This window comes from Delphinapterus leucas, chromosome 12 (genome assembly GCF_059928025.1).
Source record: "Delphinapterus leucas isolate spDelLeu-1000000601 "Yukka" chromosome 12, BTC_Dleu_Yukka2, whole genome shotgun sequence".
NCBI classification, from domain to species: Eukaryota; Metazoa; Chordata; class Mammalia; order Artiodactyla; family Monodontidae; genus Delphinapterus; species Delphinapterus leucas.
The window spans coordinates 76,288,494-76,315,365 of NC_143140.1; the positions used below are offsets into that span (position 1 = coordinate 76,288,494).

General features: G+C 34.7%; 1 protein-coding gene across 11 annotated transcripts in view; it reads left to right on the top strand.

Annotated features, from left to right (window-relative positions):
- UTRN (utrophin) overlaps nt 1-26,872 on the top strand; it is a 508,091-nt gene that overhangs the window by 201,764 nt on the left and 279,455 nt on the right. For all 11 annotated transcript variants that reach the window (XM_089922090.1, XM_089922091.1, XM_089922085.1 and 8 more), the window contains 9 exons: nt 1,164-1,343; nt 3,535-3,663; nt 5,868-6,038; nt 8,346-8,507; nt 8,944-9,081; nt 14,795-14,983; nt 15,856-16,028; nt 23,900-24,050; nt 25,275-25,450. In XM_089922090.1, coding sequence (XP_089778216.1) covers nt 1,164-1,343; nt 3,535-3,663; nt 5,868-6,038; nt 8,346-8,507; nt 8,944-9,081; nt 14,795-14,983; nt 15,856-16,028; nt 23,900-24,050; nt 25,275-25,450 — 1,469 coding nt within the window. The remainder of the gene's footprint in view (nt 1-1,163; nt 1,344-3,534; nt 3,664-5,867; nt 6,039-8,345; nt 8,508-8,943; nt 9,082-14,794; nt 14,984-15,855; nt 16,029-23,899; nt 24,051-25,274; nt 25,451-26,872) is intronic.

The following is a 26,872-nucleotide window of genomic DNA, read 5'->3' on the forward strand; positions in this document are numbered from 1 at the left end:
ATTATTTTCAGTGCAAACTTTAAATAGCATCTGCATTCTAGAACTTAGTGTTTTTATTCCATAGCTTAAAAATCATTATTTTCAACGTAGCCATTTTCTTTACAATAAAATCTATTAACATAGTGTGTGTACTGTTTACATTTAATTGCTTGTAGTTAATTATTTCTTACAGTTTTTAAAGACTACTGTAGTCAATCAGTGCATAGCCACTGAAGGAATGCAGAAACTTATTAACTGCAGAGAGCATGGCTGTGGGTATTCTGTTTTGTTTTTGTTTTTTCCCCTCCCTGCTGGAGAACACTTGAGAGAAATATTTCAGTGTCTTTATAAAAATACTAGTAATTGATGTGGCCAAATGAGTCCTTATACCTTGACTCACTTGTGAATTTGTAGTTTTTATGCCTTTCAAAATGTGATTTAATGATGTGACATTAAATGTAGATTTGAGCTTCTTGAAATGATTTGTTTAAATATTTTTCTAAAAAGGTACAACAGCAGTAGGGTAGATATATGCATGTTACTTTTTGATTGAAAGAATTTTGTAGTTTTAATTTTGGAACCCAACATTCTCTTTATAATTCTCTGACTGCACACCTTGCCTGGTCAGACTTATGAATGTGAAAATCAAGTAATCATAATACCATCTAGAATATTAGCTTTACATACTAAGACAAGTGTAAAACCAAAGCTTAGACGTGCTAGTTCTCCTATGATGTATAGTACAAGATGAAATGTTTTTTGTAATGCTTATAAGCAGTCAATATGTTAAGTCGTCTTAGAATTTTGAGTTCTGGGTTAGTCCTGCTTTGCCCACTTGTAGTTACTGAAAATGGAACTGATTCATTATTTCTAGAGTTTTGATGAAGATAATTGTTGTTGTGTAAGGAATGGAATTTATACTTAAAATAAATGAAATAATTACCTTTCCACATCTAAATTTGTTACATTCTTTGGTGTTTGCATAATTAAATATTTAATTTTTATTTGAAACTTTAAAACTCTCATCATGTTAGTAAGTTGTGGAATCTTGTGAACCTTTGACATGTGTAAGTTATCTAGGGAGTCATGTATATGTGAAAGAAAAGTTTTTTAAAAATGAAGGTTGTATAAACTTTTATAATGTTCTGAAAGATCAAGTAGGTCTGGGAACTTTTATTTTCTAGAATATTCTGAAAGATCTGGAAAAGAGAAAAGCTGATTTAAATACCATCACAGAGAGTAGTGCTGCCCTGCAGAACTTGATTGAGGGCAGTGAGCCTGTTTTAGAAGAGAAGCTCTGTGTCCTTAATGCCGGGTGGAGCCGGGTTCGCACCTGGACCGAGGATTGGTGCAACACCTTGATGGTATGTTTCAGGAAGAATTTCATGGTGAAATCTTCTCTCCTTTAATTATGTATAAACGAATACTGTTTTGATTAGGATTCCAAATCCTATTTTCTGTTTGTCACAATAATGTTTTGCTTGTGAATTAATTTCATTAGACTACATTTTATCTTTTCCTTTGAAAAGATAATAACTAGAAAGAGTTCACATGTCTCTATTAAGTAATAAACCATTTGTGATATACATAGAAATGTGTACTTTAATATCTTAGTAAATACACCTTATTTGCTACATTTTAATGACAATATTATATTTAATTTTCATACTATTGTAAACTGTATATATAATATTTGTAATGTTCTAATATTGGTATACTAGTTAAGGGCACCAGTTCTAGCATCTGATGGCCTAAGTTAAAGTTTTGACTACAAACTGATTGACATTGGTCAAGTTATGGGTTGGCCAAAAAGTTAGTTTGGGTTTTTCCATAACATCTTACGGAAAAACCCAAACAAACTTTTTTGGTCAACCCAATACTTAAATGCTCTCTAAGTCTCAGGTTTCTCATTTGTAAAATGGACATTATTATCATTTCTACCTCATACAGTTTTTGTGATTATGACGTAAAACATGTAGGGCTCTTATAAAACTATATTTAAAATAACCAATTTTAGATATTGTTATGATGATTATGGCAATTGTTAAATGCTATATGTTTTTAGTCTTTGGTTATAACAACACTACTACGCTGTTAACCAGTATTTCATGGAAATAGTGACCATTTAATTTCATTGTGTTTTTCTGTCCCTTTTATAATAACAATGAATATATGGCAACCGTACCTTCTCTTCCCTTAAAAAAAGTTCTCATCTATAAATTATTATTTGTTCTGATATATCTGAGATAGGACTCTTTCCAAATTCATAGAATTACTGGGTAATGGATATGAACAGAGAAAAATAAATTATTGTGTGTTTGGATATTTATTGAAATCAACCAGAATGTGTAGAGCATTGAAGTTGCTGGGTTTACATCTTGATCTGTCAGATTCATATCCAGAGTTCATCTGCGACTTACTACCTTCATAACCTTGGGTAAATTACTTAATGTCACTTAGCTTTAATTTCCCTATATATAAAATGGGATTAAAAGAACATATCTAACAGAGTTGTTAAATGTTGAATAACAAATGTGAAATTCTTGGCTCATAAAATATGTTCATTAAATATTTTATATATTCATTTTTATTATAACTAGTTTTATTCCACATGCTCATGGCCCTTACTTCTGCCTTATGCAATCTGTATCTTCTAAATTCTCCTTTCAAATAATATCTTTCTGCACCCATTAGAACATTTGATTTATCTGCTTTTATCAAGGTAAAAAGTCTGGTGTTTATAAATTCTTCTTACTTAGAATCCAGACCACTGTCAAAACTTTGCTCATATGATTTATTGGTTCTCATTTTATTTTTTCAATGATTTTTCCATATTACAGATTAATAATTTGTTTCCTTGTTTTTAAACACTTTGAAGTTTCTTCTTAGTTTCCTTCATCCTATAAAATATAATTCTTAAAAGTTTTTGGTTTCATCATAAGGCTCCCCCACTCTTTTTCATCAAGTTCTAAATTCTTGCCTTAGCCTCAGCAGTTTTGCCTAGTTTTAACTGACTTAACTGTTTTCAAATGTATTCTCTCAATCACGTTATACCTTGCTTCAGGAAGTATCACTGAGATCTGTTCCAGGTGTAATGTTAAGTGGTCGGTACTGAGGTGAAACAACAGGGGCCCTGCCTCTAAGTAGTTACAGTCCATTGAGCAGGCAAAATTTGAATCATTTTTTAATATTATTACTTCCTTAAATGAGTTTTTAACAAATATGATCAAGGAGGGGCCAGTGAGATTATTTGTAATATAAGAATGACGGATAGGGATTAAAACAAAATGAAATTAAAAAAGAAACTTTCACCTTTTATTCTTCTTCAACTTTTCATCGTATTGAGATCTAAATTAAAATTAAAAAGTGCTCAGTCACAGTGTGCATTTTTAGGAATGAGATTTACCCATTGGGGAAGAGCTTTGTAGGAAGGTGGAAATTCTTCTTGAAATTCAGCGTACAGTTAGCACTTTGAAGGTCTTTTAAATGTCTTCTAAGATTATTGTCTTAAATATTTCATATGATTGTATCAGCATTTTATTAATTCCTTTCTAGAACCACCAAAACCAGTTGGAAATATTTGATGGAAATGTTGCTCACATAAGCACCTGGCTTTATCAAGCTGAAGCGCTATTGGATGAGATCGAAAAAAAGCCAGCAAGTAAACAGGAAGAAATTGTGAAGGTAGCAAATGTAGAGGATCAGTAACACTTCTGGGAATGGAAGGTTTTGCTGTTCTCTTTCTCTCGAGGAGTACTCCAAGTTACTTGTGCACACATGCTTCCCATGCAGTAGATTCATTAGCTTTTATGTTGGTGGGATAAACTGAGTCTTTTTTGTTTGTTCTTTGTATTTTGTCTTAGCTTATTTTTTGTTCCGTTCCTTTCTTGTAAGAATTAGCATCTAAAAATACCACATTATGTGATTGTTAATAAAATTTTTCCATTGCAATTTAATAAGCTATAAAAAAAACTCCATTTTGTCATACAAGGTAGTTGAATGCTGGGTCATTAGTTCACCACAAAAGGTCATTCTTAGTTATTTTTTAAATGACTTGCAAAATTTGGTGGCAGTATAGAAAGTCAAAGCAAAACTGACTTCACAATGAGTATTTGGCTTTCATTTCTTGCTGCATATTGCTCCCTGACCCAGCTTTGCAGAGGAATCAGCTGTATGAAAAAGATAGTATACTTTTTCAGAAGCACAGTCTGGCAGACTTCTCTGTTCACTTTGCTCAGCCTCTTGATACCCTTACTCAGTGGTGTTAAGCAAAAAAGAAATTGTTGTCTCGGGGGCTCCAGAGTCTCAGAAAAGTGCCCAGAGTACCCCTTATTCATTCCTGTGTTTCTACATTTAGTTTCAAAGTTGAAGGTCAAATGTAGCTTTTAAGAATTCCTCTTCGAGAATCTTTTCTTTTTACCACTCAGGCCCCACCAGTCCTTCCTTTGAACCCTTTGTCATGTCAGGCATGGATGAACAATTGAATTCTAGGTTACAAATGTACTTTCTCAACATTTTGCAGACATCCTTGAATGAATCTTTTTTTTCCCTTTACGTTGTTTATTGATGACAGAAACAGTGCATAATTAAAGATTTGATGAGGAACCTGCAAACAATAAAGCATGTGTCTGTTGCCAGCAAAATACAATTATTCCAGGTCCTTTAGACGTTACAAATAGAGTTCTTTCACAGCAGATGGTTCATACGTAACAAAGCCATTTTAGAGTGTTTAATTGTGCTTCTATAAAACCTTCGAAGAATGAGGTAGTTTCCTTTACTCACCACATTTTCCACATTTCCACGATTACACTTTTAGTGAACTTATTAAATCCTTTTAACGTAACCTTTAAACAATTTTTCATGAAAGCCAAGCCTTATTTACAAAGTGTTTATTTCTTTCCACTTGATTTTTCTTAAAGAGAATTTCAAGAATCACTATACAGATAGCAAAATTTGAGACAAGCAACGGCTGGTTTTTTTTTTTTTCATTACAATCAGATTTAGATGTGAGAGAACACGTTCTAAAAATTCCATAGTTAAGCTGATGTTCTCCTGTTTCTATCTATATACACTGATTTAAAAACAGTTCCTCAAACTACTTATTTTCTCTCAGCCACCATAACAAGTAAGCACAAATTCTTCACAACAGTGGGTTAACCTCCATGTATTAGCTGATTGTGTGCATTGCTGGATCATTCATTCTCGTAAATCACCAAGAAAACATCTGCAGAATTTATAGATGCATACAGATTAGCTAGATTATTTTTAAGACTTCATTCAAAATCTACTTACAGCCATACATACTCTTGAGAGAATTCCAACACTCTTCAAAAACTTACCAATGAAGTAGAAATTGAGGCAGGTATGTGCATTCCTTTCTTAGCCCTGAGAAGGAATTTAATGACAGTTGTGAAATTAGCTTGAGGAAACTGCATAATGTTGTTGCATATTTTAGTTAAAAACTAAATGATAATATTCGACTAATTTCCAAATCAGTTCACCTTCACCAAGGAAAGGCGGATGGTGGTAAATAGTATTTCTAGGGGGAAAAGAAGTCAGTCTACTCCTTGCAACTTATTCCTTTATTCAGCCTCAAGAGGCTTTGCAACTCTTAGAATAAAACGGTTGAAGAAATGACACAATAAATCTTATAGACTATTTAATCATAAAATAAAGTTTTATCCAATCTGGTAGTGATCGAAAATGCTTCCCATGTAACATGAATGAGTCGTAATGTATGAAAATCTCTTATTCAAACTGATGGTGCTGAAATCTCTTACTAGGAGTCTCAGACATTTATTTAAACTACCTTTACTTCCGAGTTAGCATTACACCCACGTTTGGTTTTGATTTTTCCCACGTGATAATTTTGCTTTTCTTACAATTAGCGTTTACTCTCTGAGCTGGATGATGCTAACCTCCAAGTAGAAAATGTCCGTGATCAAGCTGTTGTTTTGATGAATGCACGTGGAGGCTCAAGCAAGGAGCTTGTAGAACCAAAATTAGCTGAATTGAATAGAAACTTTGAAAAGGTTTCTCAACACATCAAAAGTGCCAAAGTAAGCAATTATGTTTGTATATAAAACTATTTTTCTTATAGATATGTAGCTACGTGATAGATAATTATATGGTATATATATCAAGAGTTTTTTAATTAAAATGATCTTATCACTTTGGAGCATTTGTTCTTATTTATTTTGATTATGCATATGAAGGAGAGAATATAAGAAATTAGTATTAAAGAAAATAACCCATTAGAGAAAAGGTTTCAAAGTATTGAAATTTTGAGAGGAAGGATCATCTTTTTTGCAGGAAGTAAATATTTTCTAACTTTGCTTTGTTTTGAAATACTTGATATAATAGGCCAAACAATCTTTCATAGCCTACGAATATACTTAGATTATTTGCAACTTAAAGAAAACAACAAAAATCTTGCTTTAACTTTTGTCTTCCTTAGCCTTGACCCTACTTCCTTACCTTCTGACCTAAGCTCACTTATTCTTTTCAATAGATCTATGGGAGATTTTTCCTGCATATGTTAAAGAGTAATGCAGGAAACATAGGAGATGGAGTGAGAGAAAGTACAAAGAAAATTATTGTTGTCCCCATAAATAATTTCTGTTAACGTTTTGGCATACATATCCACTCTTACTCATGTGTATGTGATATTAAAATATCAAAAATTTTATATTGTTTTGTATATTCTCTTCAGACAAGGTTTTTAACAGCTATTCAATTAAATGATCTGTTACAACATTCTAAGTCAATTTTCCACTTTTATTGTGCTTTTACAAATATTGTATTGTTAAAATTCTTTTATGCATGTCTTTTTGTTCATTTCTTAGTATGCCCTTAGGATCACTTCTTAGAATTCCTTGATATTGTTGTGAAAGTTCTACCTATAAATGCTGTTAAATAGATTTTTCCAAAGATTCCTACCGTAAGTTTGTGCCAATTTATACGTTCATAACCAGAGTATGAGATTGCTAGCTTCCCTATGCTCAGCCAACACTGCATGTTATTTTCCTGCCTTTAGTTTTATTGAATTTGTTACATTGATTTTAGGCACATAAATATTGATGTAAAGGCTTTCTATATAGATACTGTCTGAAAATACTGCATTGAGAAACATGTACTTTTTCGAAGTTTCGGTATCAAAATCCAAGGGGCGTTGTACTGGGGAAAGTTAACTGGGAGGCATTCTTTGGGATGTCCCTATACTGGGTAGTGGCCTTTCTTCCTCTCTGTGGCCATGGCAGGGATGGCTTCCGGATCATGGCACTGTTTCCTGCTGTGCTCGCCTGCGGTCCCGGAACCCTCCTCCCACTCCAGGCAGCCATGCTTACTTGCACACCAGTTTGCATCCCTCGCTGGAATTCGGAAAACATGGGTAATCAAAGAAGCCCAAGTTGGTAAAATTATTGCTGTGGGAATGAATGAAATTAAAGTCAATTCAAATAAATGCGAGTTCTTTCTTGACACTGATTAAATGGTGAAAGGTCAAATTAAGAATATCTTTTCTTTTTTTTTAACATCTTTATTGGAGTATAATTGCTTTACAATGGTGTGTTAGTTGCTGCTTTGTAACAAAGTGAATCAGCTATATGCATACATATATCCCCATATCTCCTCCCTCTTGTGTCTCCCTCCCACCCTCCCTATCCCACCCCTCTAGGTGGTCACAGAGCACCTAGCTGATGTCCTTGTGCCATGTGGCTGCTTCCCACTAGCTATCTATTTTACATTTGGTAGTGTATATATATGTCCATGCCACTCTCTCACTTTGTCCCAGCTTACCCTTTCCCCTCCCTGTGTCCTCAAGTCCATTCTGTACATCTGCGTCTTTATTCCTGTCCTGCCCCTAGGTTCTTCAGAACCATTTTTTTTTTTTGGATTCCATATATATGTGTTAGCATACGGTATTTGTTTTTCTCTTTCTGACTTACTTCACTCTGTATGACAGACTCTAGGTCCATCCACCTCAATACAGATAACTCAATTTCGTTTCTTTTTATGGCTGAGTAATTGTATATATGTGCCACAGCTTCTTTATCCATTCATCTGTCGATGGACACGTAGGTTGCTTCCATGTCCTGACTATTGTAACTAGTGCTGCAATGAACATTGTGGTACATGACTCTTTTTGAATTATGGTTTTCTCAGAGTATATGCCCAGTAGTGGGATTGCTGGGTCGTATGGTAGTTCTATTTTTAGTTTTTTAAGGAACCTCCATACTGTTTTCCACAGTGGCTGTATCAATTTAAATTCCCACCAACAGTGCAAGAGGGTTCCCTTTTCTCCACACCCTCTCCAGCAAAAATCTACAAACAAGAATATCTTTTCAAAAACATTTTTCCTTCTACAGTTGCTGATTGGCCAGGAACCATTATCATACCAATATCTGGTCACCACCGAAGCATTTGAAGCTGGTATGCCTTTCTCTGACTTGGAAAAATTAGAAAATGATATAGAAAATATGTTAAAAGTTACAGAAAAGCGCTTGGAATCCAGTGATGAAGATGAAAAGGTTGGCTCAAGCAGATTTTCCAAACCGTGGTGCTCTCACTTTTCTTCTCTGTTAATTATATTTTTACATTAATGATGTTTACCCAAATATCTGCCAAACATGATAGAACAGATTTAAATGTGACTTTCTGGTGAGTGTCAATGTAAGGTTTGTCACGTGATTTACATAATGCTTAAAAAAAGACATACTTTCTGACTATAAAGGTACTGTTACCTTAGTTCTATTTAACTTCTGCTAAACTAGCATTCTTTATGAGTTATTTTAACTTCATATATGAAATATTTTAAGAAAAACATAAACTTTGGTTGTATATCATTCAGATAAACATATGTTGACTTATACTATACTTTGTAGGTTAGTTCTCCTGCTTGGGAACTGATAGTAAGTGACCCTGTGCATTTTTCTTTTGAGTAATTTTTATCTTTTAAACCTTCAGATGGATGAGGAGAGAGCCCAGATTGAGGAAGTTCTACAAAGAGGAGAACAAATGTTACATCAACCTATGGAGGATAATAAAAAAGAAAAGATCCGTTTGCAGTTACTACTTTTGCACACAAGATACAACAAAACTAAGGTATTGTCATGGGGGAGTCTCTGTTCCACTTAAATAACTTTTCCAGCTCTTGCCATTGAGAAATGTGATGTTGCATTCAATGACATCTCAAAACAAACCAGTTGGAATGGTATCTCCTCGTTTCTCATGTGTATTGCTAGATATGTTTATATTTTTGAATGAGGCGAGACTCACAGAAAATAGAAACATAAAACCTTATTATTGACATCTCTTGGTTTTCTGATAATGTTTTAAACCTTTGGGGAGTGACTTTCTCCTTCAGTTCTGTATTTTATGTGTGGAGGTCTTGACCACATTAAAAAAAATTTCTAGTTTACAAATAACTAAATTTGTGAAATTGATAAAATATGATTTATATTCTAGGAAAAGATTCACCACCAGCTCCCTTTTCAATAGCCATCTTTGCAGCTGCATTGTAAATATGCTGGTGTTCCCCAGAGGTCTGTACTTAGGTAATCCTTCTAGAACCAGTTTTAGTTGATGATGTTGGAATCTACTAGAAGATTCAGGTTTCTCGGCTTGGTGCCTGTTGGCTGTCTCTGTTTGTACTGCAGCCTTGTAACAGGTCCCAAGCTGAACTAGCCCTCTCTCCCCTCCTCCAACCTGTTTTCTGCTTTATTCCCTATCTTAGTTATTACTTATAAAAACTACCCAGTTCTCAAGGTAGAAACTTCACAATCTTATCAGTCATTTCCTGTTCCTCACACCACACTGAGGAAAGATTAGAACCATTAGGTCCGAATGAAGTAGATACAGGTCTGAACCTGAAGTTACATACGGCTCTACCAGTTACTTGTATATGACCCTGAGAGAGTAACTTAACTTCCTCAGTCTACTAACCTTTCCATAATTCAGACTCTTATGATTTTCACCCATTAGTTATTCCCCAAGTTGGTTTTTTTTTTTTTTTTTTTTTTTTTTGCGGTACGCGGGCCTCTCACTGTTGTGGCCTCTCCCGTTGTGGAGCACAGGCTCCGGACGCGCAGGCTCAGCGGCCATGGCTCACAGGCCCAGCCGCTCTGCGGCATATGGGATCTTCCCGGACCAGGGCACGAACCCGTGTCCCCTGCATCGGCAGGTGGACTCTCAACCACTGCGCCACCAGGGAAGCCCCCAAGTTGGTTTTTAAGTCCAGTTTTTCTTAACTCTGGCCCATCTTCTCAGCATGTTTTTCTCAGCATTATTCCCCCAAAAGTCATGGCTGATCATATGATTCCTTTCCCTAAGAAGTTGTTTAGGAAAAGATTGCAAAATGCAAGAAAAGCTTTAAGTGCGAGGTTTGTCACAATTACGGTATATAGAGGCTTTGGTTTGACCTCTGGCTACCTCTTTGATTCACTGTCATTCACCATGCAGTATAGCTATACTGGTTTTCTCTACCTTATGCCAACATACTGGTGCCTTAGCACCTCTGGAATCTTGCTAATTCCCTGGTGTGGGTTTTATCTTCTTATTTTACCTGAAAAATGTGTTGTCTTTTAAGACTCGGTTCCATTTTTGTTTCTAACATCTTTCAGATTATATTACAGTTCTTTGTTTAATTGTTACTTTTAAAAGTATCTTTCTTGTCTGGAACTTCTTCATTTTGGGTCCCAAATAAGAAATCATTAATGGTCCAAAATAGAAATAATTTAAAAATTTTTAATAGATAAATTTGTTTTTCAAAAGTACTAACATATACTATTATAGACTTGTTTCATTTGGGTTTCACTAGCATTAGTTATTGTAATTAAAATTATTTTAAAACATTAAAAATTTTTTTGTCCTTATTTCATTAACACATATACTTCTTCAAATCTGTAGTTTTTAAAACTGTTTTTTTAACTGTGAACATTAGAATCCCTTGAAGAGCTTAAAAAGAAATCGAGCCTCAAACCAGTTAAATCAAAATCTCTCAGGTTGTGCCTAGGTGTGGGCGCTTGAAAAAAAAAAACTTTGTAGAAGATTCTAATGTGCGGTCAGCATTGAGGACCAGCAGTTTACGGAACTCCTTCCCTCCCCTCCCCTCCCCTCCCCTCCCCTCCCCTCCCCTTCCCTTCCCTTCCCTTTCCTTTCCTTTCCTTTCTTTTCTTCTCTTTTAGGTGAGCAATGAGCTACTGCATGCTATGAGCAATATTTTATCCCTGTTGAATGATTTGAGAAAATTTATGTGGACGGGAGGAGATGGGGAAGGGCATAGGAAGGATTGGGTGGTGTGTGCACTGACAAAAAGCATGAGAAGGTTTTTAGCTGAAAAAATTCTTTCACAAGCCCCTCAGTTAGTTTTCATTTGGATTAACCTCCTTATGAATTCAGGTTGGAAATGAGAAATGGAGTGAGAGAGGAGAAATGGTGGAGATTGGTGAAGAGAGAGAAAAGGGGAGGTGGTGACAGGCAGTGGGTAACCAAAGACTATTGAGAAGGAACATGAAATTTCTTGTTTGTTTTTGTTCTTTAAAAACAGACTTTATTTTTTAAAGCAGCTTTAGGTTCACAGCAAAGAGTTCCCACATACCCCTTGTCCCCTCACCCCCAATACACACATAGCCTCCTCCATGATATCAGTGCCCTGCACCAGAGAGGTATATTTATTACAACTGATGAGCCTACACTGGCACATCATAAAGTCCCTAGTTTATGTTAGGGCAGGGACGTTAAATTTGTTTCAGTCAAAATCATATCCATCCTCAGTGCCTCCTTCTCTTCAGTCCTATATTTATCATGTAAATCAGGGGTCCCCAACCTCCAGGCTGCAGACCTGTAGTGGTCCTTGGCCTGTTAGGAACCGGGCCGCACGGCAGGAGGTGAGCGTCGGGTGAGTGAGCAAAGCTTCATCTGCCGCTCCCCATCGCTCCCCATCACTCGCGTTACTGCTTGAGCCACCCCCCCCCACCCCCGATTCCGTGGAAAAATTGTCTTCCATGAAACTGGTCCCTGGTGTCAAAAAGGTTGTGGACCGCTGATGTAAATAGTTCCTCAGGTCAAGTACCTCCAGAGCCTCCCCTGAGGGTACAGAGGGGCTCATGCATATCATTTTCCTTTTCATTGAGCCTTTCACATGGTTTCTCCTACAAAGTGATATAGGTGGCTTTTTAAAAATTATGAATTTATTTAAACTAAAAAAAGGACTCTTTCTTATTTGAAATATATATTGAATGACCCTTTCTCATTTGTTTACTAGGGTATTACTATTTTAAAATATGCACAAGCTCTTCATAAATAAAGATATTAACCTCTTGTCATATTTGCTATAAAAATATCATCTTATTGATTTTTATCTTCTAATTATTTTACCTTTAATATACAGCCATTTAAAATTTTTGTTTAGCCACACATGGCTAGGTTTTTCCTTTGTGATTTTCTTAAAAAGTCCTCATCCTCCAGAGAGTTGGCGATGTTCAACTCAGTTTTGTTCCAAGTTTTCCCTATGGTTTGAAAAACAAAACTTAGAACATTTTTGTAAAGTGTCATTTAAAATCAATTTTTTAATCTATCTGGAACTTAGGTTGCTATATGACATGAGGTGCATCATGTACCATTTAATGCTACCTTGTAGTATATCTGTATCTTTGTGTCCTAGCTGAATTCTTTAAAAATAAAATTATCCAGAAGTAAAGTCTGGGTCAGATTTTGAGGACTTTTTTTTTTTTTTCTCCTAGGGCATTTTGATTGATCACTGTCTAGGGATAAAATCTATTTTGGGAATATAGAAAGCACATATTTGAATCTTGAATGGACTTGCTCCTTCAGCAAGAGTATGGAGGCTCAGGAAGCCTAGATTATGTGTATAGTATTAATAGAAAAATACAGTATTAATGAACGTGATTTTTTAAAAAAAAACATTGGAACTTTCTACTTACAATACCTACTGACCTCCCCAGTTCACCCTAAAGACTCAGATACATGTGACCTTGCAGAATGACACTCTGTTGTGTAACTGAAGAAGCAGCACAAAATTCCTGGCCTTGTATGGTTGTTATGGTATAGAAGTGGCTGTCATCAGTAAGCAGGCAGAGCAGATTAAAAAAAAAAAAAACCTGGTGTATGATGTTTAGTGATGCTAATGAGGAAAGAACTATAAAGTTGAATGTCGTACAAGCACATATCAAATAGCTGGAGGCCTAGAGTCCTTTTTGGTCTTGGAAAAACAGAGGCTGTCTGAGCAAGACCCTGGCTAATAGATGAGAAAGCCAAATAGGAGAATAGGTCCCAGTTCTTTTACTCCTTTGACATGAATTCTCAACCTGTAAATACTTTCTTTGTGTCTTTTTCTTTTTCCTTAAAGTTAAGAAGAGGAACAATTGAGCTTCCCTTTGTGATCTGCCAAAAAGTAGGGCTATTTAAAATTAAAATCTGAAAAAATAATTTTTTTCTTAAGGAATACTTCATATCTTTTTATTAAAACTGGTTTCCAGGTGAACACATTATTTATTTCAGCATCCTTTTATATTTGCTTAAAATATAGCATATAGTTTGCCTTCTTAGACGTATAGTTAAATACCTAGAAATGTTTTCTGACTAAAATTTGAATGTGTGGCATTAGGATAATATAATTATTTTTAGTGTCAAATATAAACAAGCCTGTGGATAAAGTCAGGAAATCAATAGGCTTGCTTCTCACCTGGCTATCCAGGACTGCCCATCATTTGGTGAAAGTCATAGTTTATCAAATTCTAGGAGACAAAGAAATGCAAACCTCGAGATTCAACAACATATTATTCACTCAGTGTTGTTAATCTTGGGTATTGGTTTCATTTAGGAATTGTAACCATTTTCAGGATCACTAACTCAGTGAACATGTACTTATGATCATTTTCACTGTCATCTGAGTTTGCAGAGGAATATCATTTTTCAAAAGTTCAATATAGGAATATGGTGAAAGTGTCAAGGAAATCCACTTAATTGATGAGTGGATGTACTTTGGCCATTTGCAAGCTGTAAGCAGCAATTATTAAATGGTAGCCATCAAGGCATAAAGGATGTGAACCCAGGGATGAGTGGCCTATCCCAGAGAGCACTTTATTGTTTAGAAAGTTCTGATTAGAGGATACAGGAGATACTATGCTAGGGTAAATAAGTTATCCACTCAGTTTAGAATCTGCCTGAATTTAGCATGGTAGAATCTATCATCTTATGTAGGATATTCATGTTTTGTAATATTGTTCTCAAAGGTTAAGATTATATACTGAATTGCCTGGATATTATTTTAATTAACCCCCCTACTGCATTTGTTATGTTACGTTACAAATACATGTTTCACTTATTTACTTTTTCACCAGTGAGGCCCAGGAGTGTTTAATCTAATTGTGAGATTTTTTTTAAAAAAGGTGTAATAATAATGGTATTAAAATTTTTATTTCATACAGAATTTTATGATTTGCAGCATATTCTCATTTCTTCAGTAACTTAGGAAAGGAGTCATTACGTTTTCCTGTTTGCTAAATGAATTTAGGTGGCTTAAGTCTTAAAAAAAACCTTTCAAGCATTAACAGCTTATTTAAGCCATTTAACAACAGACTACAGATGAAAATTAAAATAGAGATTGTTAATGGTTTCTATAGCAGTGCAGGGCAAATTTTAAAAAATTAAAACAAGTTTTTAAGTTTTTGCTCATGGTATTGAATTTCTCCACAAAATGGTATTTTTTTCTTTGTTTTTTGTGTTTTCAATTTGCTACGATTCATTGTGGGAATAATTTAAAAGATGTGTGTTATTATTATTCATGTCTTTACAGGCAATCCCTATTCAACAGAGAACAGGTCAGCTCGCTTCTGGAATTAGCTCACCACCTCTCCTCACAGATTATCTGGTTGAAATTAACAAAGTTTTACTTTCCATGGATGATGTTGAATTATCACTTAATACTCCAGAACTAAGCTCTGTTGTCTATGAAGACTTCTCTTTTCAGGAAGATTCTCTGAAGGTAAATATCCAGACACTGAATTTGAATAGCTGCAGTTGATGTAGAAATAAAGCAAGGAATTTGTCATTGTGCCTACTTAGATTATCCATAACCTTTTACAGTTGTGCCAAGGAATTAATAATATGTATGAAAAATAAATTTTTCCTGTATCCACCAATGAAATACTGTCAAAAATTTTAATTTATTAAAAGTAGATATGGATTTTTAAGCGTGCACAGTTATTAATGCTTTACAACATCAGACTTTTTAAAATCAAACACGTGCACAAACCATATTCCTTTCTCGTAAACTTGATTGTCATTTGATGTAAAATGTTGACATTTATCTTGCCACCTATAACGATTTAAGATTGGCTAGTGGTTGGGTACGGAATGACATGTTGATTGTAAGTTAACTAGGGATCTGAAAGTTTTCAGTTAATTGACAAAACTAATATCAAGACTTTCATATAATTTGATTGCATTTATGTATCAAGTCACAATAAAATTGCTGATAGAGTTGATAGGTTTGATATCTCATTTCTGTCATTTAAATTAGTATTATTAGGTATTTGAAAATATAAATAATTTCTAGCTTCAAACACTTCATTACCTTTACAGAATGTTATTGAAGCTTTTTATATGTCCTGTATAAATGCCACTTCGAACATCTGTGAGGATTTTTTCCCCACCATTAGGATATTATGTAACATTCTTCATGCTTTGGCCAATACAGGGTATTATTTTTTAAAAAAGTTTCCAGTTTTGATAAGCAACAATTATGATGTCTCATTATTTTTAAGTAACTTATTCAATATAAATTTTTGGCCTCCTGTGAATCCATTCTTTTATCTCTTTGCTGGATTTTGTTAATGAATGACAATATATTCATAGACTATCAAAGACCAACTGGACAAACTTGGAGAGCAGATTGCAATCATTCATGAAAAACAACCAGATGTTATCCTCGAAGCTTCTGGACCTGAAGCCATTCAGATCCGGGATACACTTACTCAGTTGAATGCAAAATGGGACAGAATTAATAGAATGTACAATGATCGTAAAGGGTATGTTTAAATGAATATTTAATTTTTTAAAAAGGTCTATAAGTTCATTAAGATTAGTGAGGACATGTTTCAAATCCTTGTAATAGGCCCTGTTTAATAAATTGTGATATAGTTCCTTAAAAAAGAATCAGCTCACATATACATGATCATTTGCAATGTAATATATAATATTTTAACAATTAAGGAAGCACTTTTATTTATTTGTTTTTATTGAAGTATAGTTGACTTACAATATTGGTTTCAGGTAAACAGTATAGTGATTCAGTAGTTTTACATTTTATGCACCATACGAAGTTATTACAATATTATTGACTATATTCCCTGTCCTGTACATTACAACCCTGTGACATATTTATTATATACTAGTAGTTTGTACCCCTTAATCCTTCTTCACATATGTCGCCCATTCCCCCTACCGCCTCCCCTCTGGCAATCACTAGTTTGTTCTCTGTATCTGTGAGTATTTTTCTGTTTTGTTGTATTTGTTTCTTTTGTTTTTTAGGCTCTGCATATAAGTGAAAACATACAGTATTTGTCTTTCTCTGTCTGACCTATTTCACTTAGCATATACCCTCTTGGTCTGTCCATGCTGTTGCAAATGGCAAGGTTTCATTCTTTTTATGCCTGAGTAATATTCTTATATATATCTTCTTTATCCATTCATGTGTCAATGGACATTTAAGTTGCTTCCATATCTTGGCTATTGTAAATAAAGCTGCTGTGAAAATGAGGGTGCAGATATCTTTTCAAGTTAGTGTTTTTGTTTCCTTTGGATCTATTCCCAGAGGTGGAATTGTTGGATCAGAGGGTAGTTATACTTTTAATTTTTTGAGGATCTTTTATACTGTTTTCCATAGTGGTAATACCAATTTACATTCCCCCCCAGCAGTGTACAAGGGTTCCCTTTTCTCCACATCCACACCAGCACTTGTTATCTCTTGTCTTTTTGATGATGGTCATTGCAACAGGTACAAGGTAATGTTTCATAGTGGTTTTAATTTGCATTTCCCTAATGACTAGTGATGTTGAGCATCTTTTCATGTGCCCATTGGCCTTTCATATACGTTCTTTGGAGAAATGTCTTTTCAGGTCCTCTGCCCATTTTTTAATTGGATTATTTGATTTTTTGATATTGAGTTGTGTGAGTTCTTTATATATTTTTTGATATTAACCCCTTGTCAGACATATTGTTTGCAAGAATCTCCTCCCATTTGGTAGGTTGCCTTTTTATTTTATTGATGGTTTCCTTTGCTGTGCAAAAGCTTCTTAGTTTGATGTAGTCCCATTTGTATATTTTTGCTTTTGTTGCCCTTGCCTGAGGAGATATATCCCCCAAAATATTGCTAAGACCTATGTCAAAAAGCATACTGCTTGTATTTTCTTCTAGGAGTTTTATGGCTTCAGGTCTTACACTTAAGTCTTTAATCCATTTTGAATTTACTTTCATATATGGTGTGAGAAAATGGTCTAGCTTCATTTTTTTACATGTACGTGTCCAGTTTCCACAACAGTGCTTATTGAAGAGATTGATAGTATATATAGAAAATTCTAAAGACTCCACCAAAACCTACTAGAACTAATAAATGAATTTAATAAAGTTGCAGTAAACAAAATTAATGTACAGAAATCGGTTGCATTTCTATACCCTAATAACAAACTATCAGAAAGAAAACTTTAAGAAAAAAATCCCATTTGCAATCCTTTTGCATCTAAAAGAATGAAATACCTAAGAATAAATTTAATCAAGGAGGTGAAAGACCTGTACTCTGGAAACTATATGACATTGATAAAAGAAAGTGAAGACAACACAAATAAATGGAAAGGTATACTGTGTTCATGGATTGGAAGAATTAATACTGTTAAATGTCCATACTACCCATAGCAATCTACAGATTCGGTGCAATCACTCTCAAAACACCCATGTTATTTTTCAAAGAACTAGAACACATAATGCTAATATTTATATGGAACCACAAAAGACCCCGAATAGCCAAAGCAGTCTTGTGAAAGAAGAACAAAGCTGGAGGTATCATGGTCTCTGACTTCAAACTATATTACAAAGCTATAGTAATCATTACAGTATGGTACTGGCAGAAAAAGACATTTAGATCAATGGTATGGAATAGAGAGCCCAGAAGTAAACCCACGCACATACAATTAATCTACGACAAAGAAAGCAAACATATACAATGGAGAAAAGGAAGCACCTTTAATTTTTAGTATCTGAATAGTGTCCATTTTCTTTAAAAATCTTGAAAAGGATTTTCAGTAATGTTCAGTTTCTCCACACACTTGATGATTAATGTGAGTGAAGAGCAGAGACAGCTACAGATAACTGGAATCCATATATAACCCCAAAGCCTTTTTAAAAAAAATAACCTTCTGTTTAATAGAATGTTTTTGAGCCTCCTTCTTTCTAGTTTTTGACCAGGCCTATTAACAGGTAGAAACAAAAATTGGTAAGACTTTTGATGGTAGCTGTGTATGTATGGAAAGTCAAGTATGATGTGAAATAGCTCAATATAAATTACAGTGTAAGAGTAATGTTAACACAGAAAAATATACCAGAAAACCTTAGAGACATACACACAAAAATAGGCATGGTGCTCTTCATCTTCTTTTTTTTGTTTTAGCTTACATACTTCACGTGATTATACAATCCTTGGAAAGGTAACATTTAATAATCTTTTGGTGTATTTCTTTGTATGGATTTTTAAAAACTTCTCTGTACCTTTAGAGAATATCCTCTTACATACAGCTTTATGCATACTTCTGACTTTAATTAGGCTTGATTATTAGATGAAGACTAATTTGTTAAAAAATAATAACACTTTAAGGCTCTAGATTGCATCACAGTGTTGGTCGTTATAACTCTGCCAACAGCATATGTGAAAGTTTCCTTCTTACTGAACCCTTGTTAACACTGACAGATTTTTTTTTAGACCTTTGCCAGTTGTATAGTGATGGATTGCATCTCAATATGATTTTTGTTTCTTTGATTATCAGCAAAATTTCAATATTTTTACATATGTTTATTGGCACCAGTGTTATTTCTTCTGTTAACGGGTAGGTCATGTTCTGTGCTTATTTTTCTATCATAGTATTATTATTTACTTCTTAATTTGCAGAAGCTTTTTTCTATATTAAGAATATTAACCATTCATATTTTTTGTTCATTGCTTAATTACTCACAGATTTCCATGTACCCTTTATCTTTGTTAATGGTGTTTTTTGACATATAGAAATTTTAATTTTCTATAATTATATCATGTCTTTTCCTTTGTAATTTCATTTTGTTTATATGCATATAAATTACCTTTTCATTGTGAGAGTAATTAAATATTTATATATATTTAAAACAATTTTGCTTGATTTAAAATTTACATGTAAAAACTAAACCATCTGAATTTTATTTTGATATGTATTTTGTTTTAAGTCTCCAGTTTGGTGGGTCTATACACCAACTCTTTTTAAAAATTCTTTTCCATTAGCAATATAGTTCCCTGTGCTATAAAGTAGTACCTTGTTGTTTATTAATTCTATATATAATTGTTTGCATCTGCTAATCCCAAACTCTCAATCCGTCCCTCCCCGCCTCCCCCTTGACAACCACAAGTCTGTTCTCTATGTCTGTAAATAGCAACTCTTTAGTAGCAAGAGTAGGGGCCATGAATCCCTACTTTTTAAACACTCCCCAGCTCACTTTTTTATGCAGCCTGAGTTAAGAAACACTAATCTGTTCTATTTTGCTGTGTTTTTCTTAAATAAACAACCAATTTTCTCTATATTTTTTGCTGAACAATTTAACTCTCCATTATTGTTGGTGATACTTCTTTACCATAAACTTAAAGGCATTTCAACTTCATATTTATTTAATTTTGCGAATTCTGCCTTCTCACACCATTAGTTTTAGTCTAATACCATAACATTTTCATTTTTAAAGCATTATTAATTTTTTCATTCAGCACAGTAAATTTTCTCTAATTATTCTAACATTAAAATTCATATTCTTTTTCTGTATTTATTATTCCAGTAAAATTTTAGTCATCTCGATCAATTTTTTAAAAAATGATGAATTTGAAATGTAGTCTTTCACTCATTTGGGTCCTTTTCTGTGTCCTCAGTAAGATTTTGAAGATTTGTCAGCATCTTTCTCCCCAGGACTATTACTTGGTAGTTTTGTGCTTTTCTTATTGTTGGTTAGTGTAGAGTTGATGTATGGTAGCTTATTTCTGCATTTTCTGCACTGCGTGTGTTTGTGTGTGTGTGTGTGTGTGTGTGCGCACGTGCGCGTGTGAGTGTATGTCTGTGAGTATGGGTATAAATTTGATTTTCTTGGCCTTTCTTAGTATACTGACACATCATTTGTATATAATGATAACTTTTCTTCTTTTTTTCAATTATCCTATTTGCATATATGCATCTGGCTAATGTGGCAGAATTTCAAGAACGTTATGATTAGTAATGTTGATTGCAGATATTCATGCCATTTACTTGATTATAAAAATTTTAACTTTTTAGAAAATACTTTATTCCATAGTTTTTTTAAATTGAGCACAGAGCAGTATTCTCTTATGTTAGAAAAGTCTTCTCTATCACATTTTTATTTTATTATTTTGTTTTCTGTGTTTACTAGATTTCATTTGCTAGGAGGTTGTCTCTCTTATTTTCTTTAGCCCAGCACTTGGATGTATTAGTTGATTATGTTCTTATTCTTATTCCTAATTTTTATTTAGTTTTTCTCTTCCAACCTTGGTAACCTATCCTAAAATGTTTATTTTTCCTCATTCCTATGTGCTCACTTTTACAAGCAAAAAGTGAGCACTCCTTTCTATTCTTTTCTTTTCATATCGAGGCAATGGCAAATATCCTGTGCTTTCATAACTGTTATCAGTCATAATGACACCTGGGTGACCACCAAGTCATTTGTCTATGCCAGGTCTCTGTGCTGTTTTGCTTATAAAATTTTTAAAGGATTGTTGGCCTGTGGTAAAAGATAAATACCATGAAAATAAACAGGTATCTTTCTTTGAGAAGTCCCTTATGCCTCCTTTGTAATGGTTCATGTCATTAGCTTTCATATTTTTCCTTAATAAGTAATTTTAGAACCATCTTAGACGAACAGTGGAACAGTGGAGAAATAAGCCAGTTATTTCTTCCTTCTCATCCTAGATCCTTGGATCTTTGTGTATCTTCTCTCCTAAGAATGTCTTCCCAGATATTTATCCTCTGTATCTTCTTTGTGCCTCTCACTGCTGTGTGGACAAAGTTCAGACTTCTTATCTTGACCTTAGAAGCTTTTTAACAGTGTTCTCCAGTTGGCCTAATTTCTAATACCTTATACGTACTTGCTCAAAAACAAGTTTTTTTCACTCATTTCACATAAACTTGATTAAAATTTCCTTTACTTCTTTACCTTCCTAGCTTTCTGATTCTTACTCAGAATTCCATCTTTTACCAGGAATAGTTTTCCTTCTTAATTTAATCAGTCATTCTTTTTCCATCATTTAAAAAGTGTTTAAAACTCAGTTTCATCATAGAAGACTTCACCCATCCACCTACCTATGTATACCTATACCTATCTATCTGTGAACCATTCATTTAATGAATATTTATTGAGTGGCGACTAATGAAGATTGTCTTAATATATTTTTAGTGTTTTGTTTGAAGTGCTCTTATTTTCATTATGCCCAATAGAACATTGCTTCCCTGTGGGCACTCAACAAATATTAATGGAATTTTTATTCAGTGATTTTCATGGAAGAAGGAAACATAAAGATTATTTAGGAGTTAGCGATGTCAGGGACCATTTTATTATTTTTTAAAATAATAATATTACCTTTTTATTATATAAACATTTTAGTAGAACCATTAAAATTTCAGAGATCTCTTCTAAACTTCTCCTGGTACCACTACTCTAAACAAAGAGGCAGAGGGAAATTCTTTAGGATCCCAATCCAACAGAGCTTTTCTTTTTTACACTTATATGTTCCAAATATGACAAGCACTGGAGTTTGGCTTTATCTCATTTCTAAAGGAGTTATGTTTGAATAGAAGTCTTGATAGTCTTTGTTTCATTGCCTAACCTGAGCTTTGCAGGCACTCCCATCCTGTGCTGTGTTCAGGTCAATGGGACACACTGGATTAGTCCCTGTACAGAGTATGTTAGTCTGCTAGGGCAACCATAATAAGATACCACAGACAAGGTGGCTTAAACAACAGACGTTTATTTTCTGTCAGTTCTGGAGGCTGGTACCAGAAGAGTTAGTTTTCGGTGAGGCTTCTCTTACTGGCTTGCAGATGGCCACCTTCTCACTGTATCCTTACCTTACATGGCCTTTCCTCTGTGCTCTTGCAAAGAGACAGAGAGACAGAGAGGCAGAAAGAGGCAGACATAGAGACAGATATCTCTGGTGTCTCTCCCTCTTATTAGGACAGCAGTCCTATGGGATTAATGACCCACCTGACCTCATTTAACCTTAATTACCTCCCTAAACACCCTGTCTCCAATATAGTCATGTTGGGGGTTAGGGCTTCAACATATGAATTAGGGGGGATGCAATTCAGTCCATAACACAGAGATAATAGACTGCAAGGAAATTTTTTTTTAACATCTTTATTGGAATAAAATTGCTTTACAATGGTGTGTTAGTTTCTGCTTTATAACAAAGTGAATCAGCTATACATATACATATATCCCCATATCCCTTCCCTCTTGCGTCTCCCTCCCTCCCACCCTCCCTATCCCACCCCTCTAGGTGGTCACAAAGCACCAAGCTGATATCCCTGTGCTATGCGGCTGCTTCCCACTAGCTAGCTATTTTACATTTGGTAGTGTATATATGTCAGTGCCATTCTCTCACTTCGTCCCAGCTTACCCTTCCCCCTCCCCATATCCTCAAGTCCATTCTCTATGTCTGCGTCTTTATTCCTGTCCTGCCCCTAGGTTCTTCAGAACCTTTTGTTTTTTTTTTTTTTTTTTAGATTCCATGTATATGTGTTAGCATATGGTATTTTTCTCTTTCTGACTTACTTCACTCTGTGTGACAGACTCTAGGTCCATCCACCTCACTACAAATAACTCAATTTTTTATGGCTGAATAATATTCCATTGTATGTATGTGCCACATCTTCTTTATCCATTCATCTGTCATTGGACACTTAGGTTGCTTCCATGTCCTGTCTATTGTAAATAGAGCTGCAATGAACATAGTGGTACATGACTCTTTTTGAATTATGGTTTTCTCAGGGTATATGCCCAGTAGTGGGATTGCTGGGTCGTATGGCAGTTCTATTTTTAGTTTTTTAAGGACCCTCCATACTGTTCTCCATAGTGGCTGTATCAATTTACATTCCCACCAACAGTACACTGCAAGGAAATTTTGAAGTGTTTTGGCCTTTTGGGTTTTGTTCTAGCTGGGAACTAAGTGTTCTGGAAGTAAAACACGCTATTTTTTTCCTAAGAGAATAGAGTAATTAATCATATTTTACACTTCATGGTGTTTGAAATGTTAAGTGTTTAAAGTTGGGTGGGTTAGCATGCCTGCAGCTAATCTATCTTGATTTTCCAAGCCAGAGCAGGCTGTCTTTTCAGTTAAAGCGCTGCCTAGTGTATGTGTATGTGTGCATGAATATGGGGGGTGGGGTGGTGTATGCAGATTGCTTTGCTCTTGGTTTGATGCATGTTTCTCTAAGAGGAATCATTAACTGGAATCCACTACGGAAACTGGTCTTAAAGAGCAGTGAGCTGTGAATTCACTCATTTTGAGGCTTTCAGTTTAAATGAGGTTTGAATTTTCATTTTAGAAAATTGCTTCTAGACGGTCCTGGAAAGTTGGGAAACCTATTTTATTTTGTTTGTTGTCCTCTAGTTATTTCGATAGGGCTGTGGAAGAATGGAGACAGTTCCATTGTGACCTCAATGACCTCACACAGTGGATAACAGAAGCTGAAGAGTTGCTGGCTGATACTTTTGCTCCAGATGGTGGCCTGGACTTAGAGAAAGCCAGGATACATCAGCAGGTGAGTGCTTTCTGTCAGAGGATGAGGATCTGCTAAAAAAGGTGGCATATTTATTTAGTATGCGCCATTTAAGACAGATTTTGAAAGTAGGGGCTCACTATATTAATTTTTCGGGAGTATATAGACAACCCATAATTTTTGTTCCAGTTCTAGTTTCCAGTTTTAAAGGTTTAAGAGAAAATGGTTATTTCAATTTTTAATTAGGATTTTAAAGAAATTTAAATAAAAAAATACTCTTTAGTGGAATATGTGAAAAACAATTTTATTTTTAAAATTTTATGTTTAGAATAACACTTGTAAAATTTTATACTCAAGACTGTATCAAGGCCAGAACGATATCTGCATACCTCACCTCTATTTTCTATACTTAAACACTTAGGCATCTTATGTTTCTTTGTATCATTGATCACTGTGATAAAAGTAAATTATTCTTGAGCTATATCAGGACAGCTGCTCATGTAAGTCTAATTCAGTCTTGGGAAAATATAACACAATAGCTAAATCAGTTCTGCTGATAATAATGGGTCGTTAAAAATAATGGTTGAAAGCAAGCAACATTTCAATTTACCATTGTTGAAAATATTTTCTCTTTTATAAAATTTTTAAAATATATTTTATGTAGAAGGCTTCTGAGGAGTTAGAAAATGCTTTTATTTTTCTCATAAATATGTTAATGCATTTTTTCTTATTTTTAGAGTTATAGAGAAGTGCTTAAATTTGACTTTAAAATATCCTTTCTTAATCCGTTGCTTAAAAATTTACAGACCAGTGAAGCAATGTCTCAGTAAAATGCACATTGAGGGTTACTTATATATGGTAGGACTTAATGGTATATAGGGGTAGAGGGTTTAAAATTTTTTTAAGAGACACTTTCCAGCACGTGTATAGGAGATAGGCAATTCACTTCAATCAAACATGATTGATGCTTATGCGTCAATGTAAACAGCAGTGATTTATGTTATTAGGCTGTCCTCTTCCACTCTATCTTGCCTGATGACATTCATGAGAGTGGGTTAGATTTCAAAATAGATTTCATTTAATGTGTTCAATGAAATGTAATTGAAGTGTTAAAAATGCCTTTTTCATGTACATAAAATATCCTTCCAGGGCTTTGTTTCTCTAACACTTAAATTGACACCACACCAATGGTTCCTGGGTGGATTCATTACCTCAGAACAGTTTAGTTTAGAAGTGGAGTTAATCTTGAGTTGTTCTCTGTCACAGGAGCTCGAGGAGGGCATCGGCAGCCACCAGCCCAGTTTTGCAGCACTAAACAGAACTGGGGATGGGATTGTACAGAAACTCTCCCCAACAGATGGAAGCTTCTTGAAGGACAAGCTGGCAGGTTTAAACCAACGCTGGGGTGCGATTGCTGCAGAAGTGAAGGATCGGCGGCCAAGGTGATTTAGCTGTGATAATTCGAGGGCATGGGGTGAAGGTATTTGGGCAGAGCCTTTTGAGATACGACCCAATGAGTTCCAGGTTCTTTTATTGTCTGATGTTAATACAATAGGAGTTTTATTGACATTTAAGACCTCCAATGTCCATGTTCTGTATTTTTAGGACATTGTCTCTTTCTGTGTCTTTAGGCTGTCTAGTCTTACTTTTCTACTCAGATATCATGCATGTCAAAAAACCTTTATTTCTCTTTTTCCTGTTTATTATGACATGGCGACTATGTGGCAGAAACTTGAAGTAGGTGGAGGAACAGTCTGGACTCCCAGTCTGAAGATCTGGATTCAGGGTCAGGCCTCTCCCTCACTCGTTTCCTGACTAGGCCTCCGGGTCTTCATGAGTAATCCCTCTCACTCGGTAGTTCTTGGTGTCTAAGGGTGTCCTATACCTTATATGTCAGTGCTGAGTACATAGTACAGTTCCTCATTTATGTGACATAAGAAATATAATGTATTATTGTGCGTTTTTATGTCAGATTATGTTACAATGCCCCAGATTTTATTAGGGTGTCTTCTGATTACAAACACGTTTGATTACCAGTGAATATAATACTCAACATTACACATATTATTTTATATATTACTGTACAGTTATTTGAAGTTATGTTTTGAGACAATTTTTAATGGATGATTCCTACTTAATACATTTCATCTCATTAATGGCCTTTTTTGGGGGGAGCGGGTTAATGATAGTTTCGGGTTAAAAAGTCCCAGGTAATTTTTTTCCTGCTAATTTTAACTCTGTAGATGATGTATTAATTTAGTGATAAGCTATTTTTATGTTAAAGGCTAATCTAATACTTTATCAAGTATATAGTATGACATAAAATATTGAACTTTGAATATTTGGCTTATGGCTGCTTTTTATAAAACAACATCATCTGTTATTTTGTGTGTTTTGGTAGGAGTCAAATCATAGTTTGTGTGTCTTGGTTGAGAGGTTGCCATGTGGAAGAGACAGGGTTTGGCCTCATTTAATCGTCACAACTACTCTCTGAGGGGACTGTTTAGACCCATTGTACAGCTTTGGAAACTGAGGCTCAGAGAGGAGAGGTTAAGTAACTTGTCTAGGGTCTCACAGAAAATTAGTGACAGTGCTAACTTATGCTCTTAAATACTACGCCTGTAAAACTTGGGAAGACCTCAGAGTTCGCTGGCCAAGTTTCCTCCCCTGTGAATGAAAACTAGGATATCTTCTTAGAGGAGTGTCATGAAGACTAAAGGAGACGGTGTTTGTAAAAAGTATTATTCTCTGACTATTCGTAGTAAACACGAACGACTAAGGAACTCAGAGAGACTAAGATAAAGAAAATGTTTAAAGGAAAAAATCATCTGATGTGATTAAATGACACATTATTAAGAAGATAG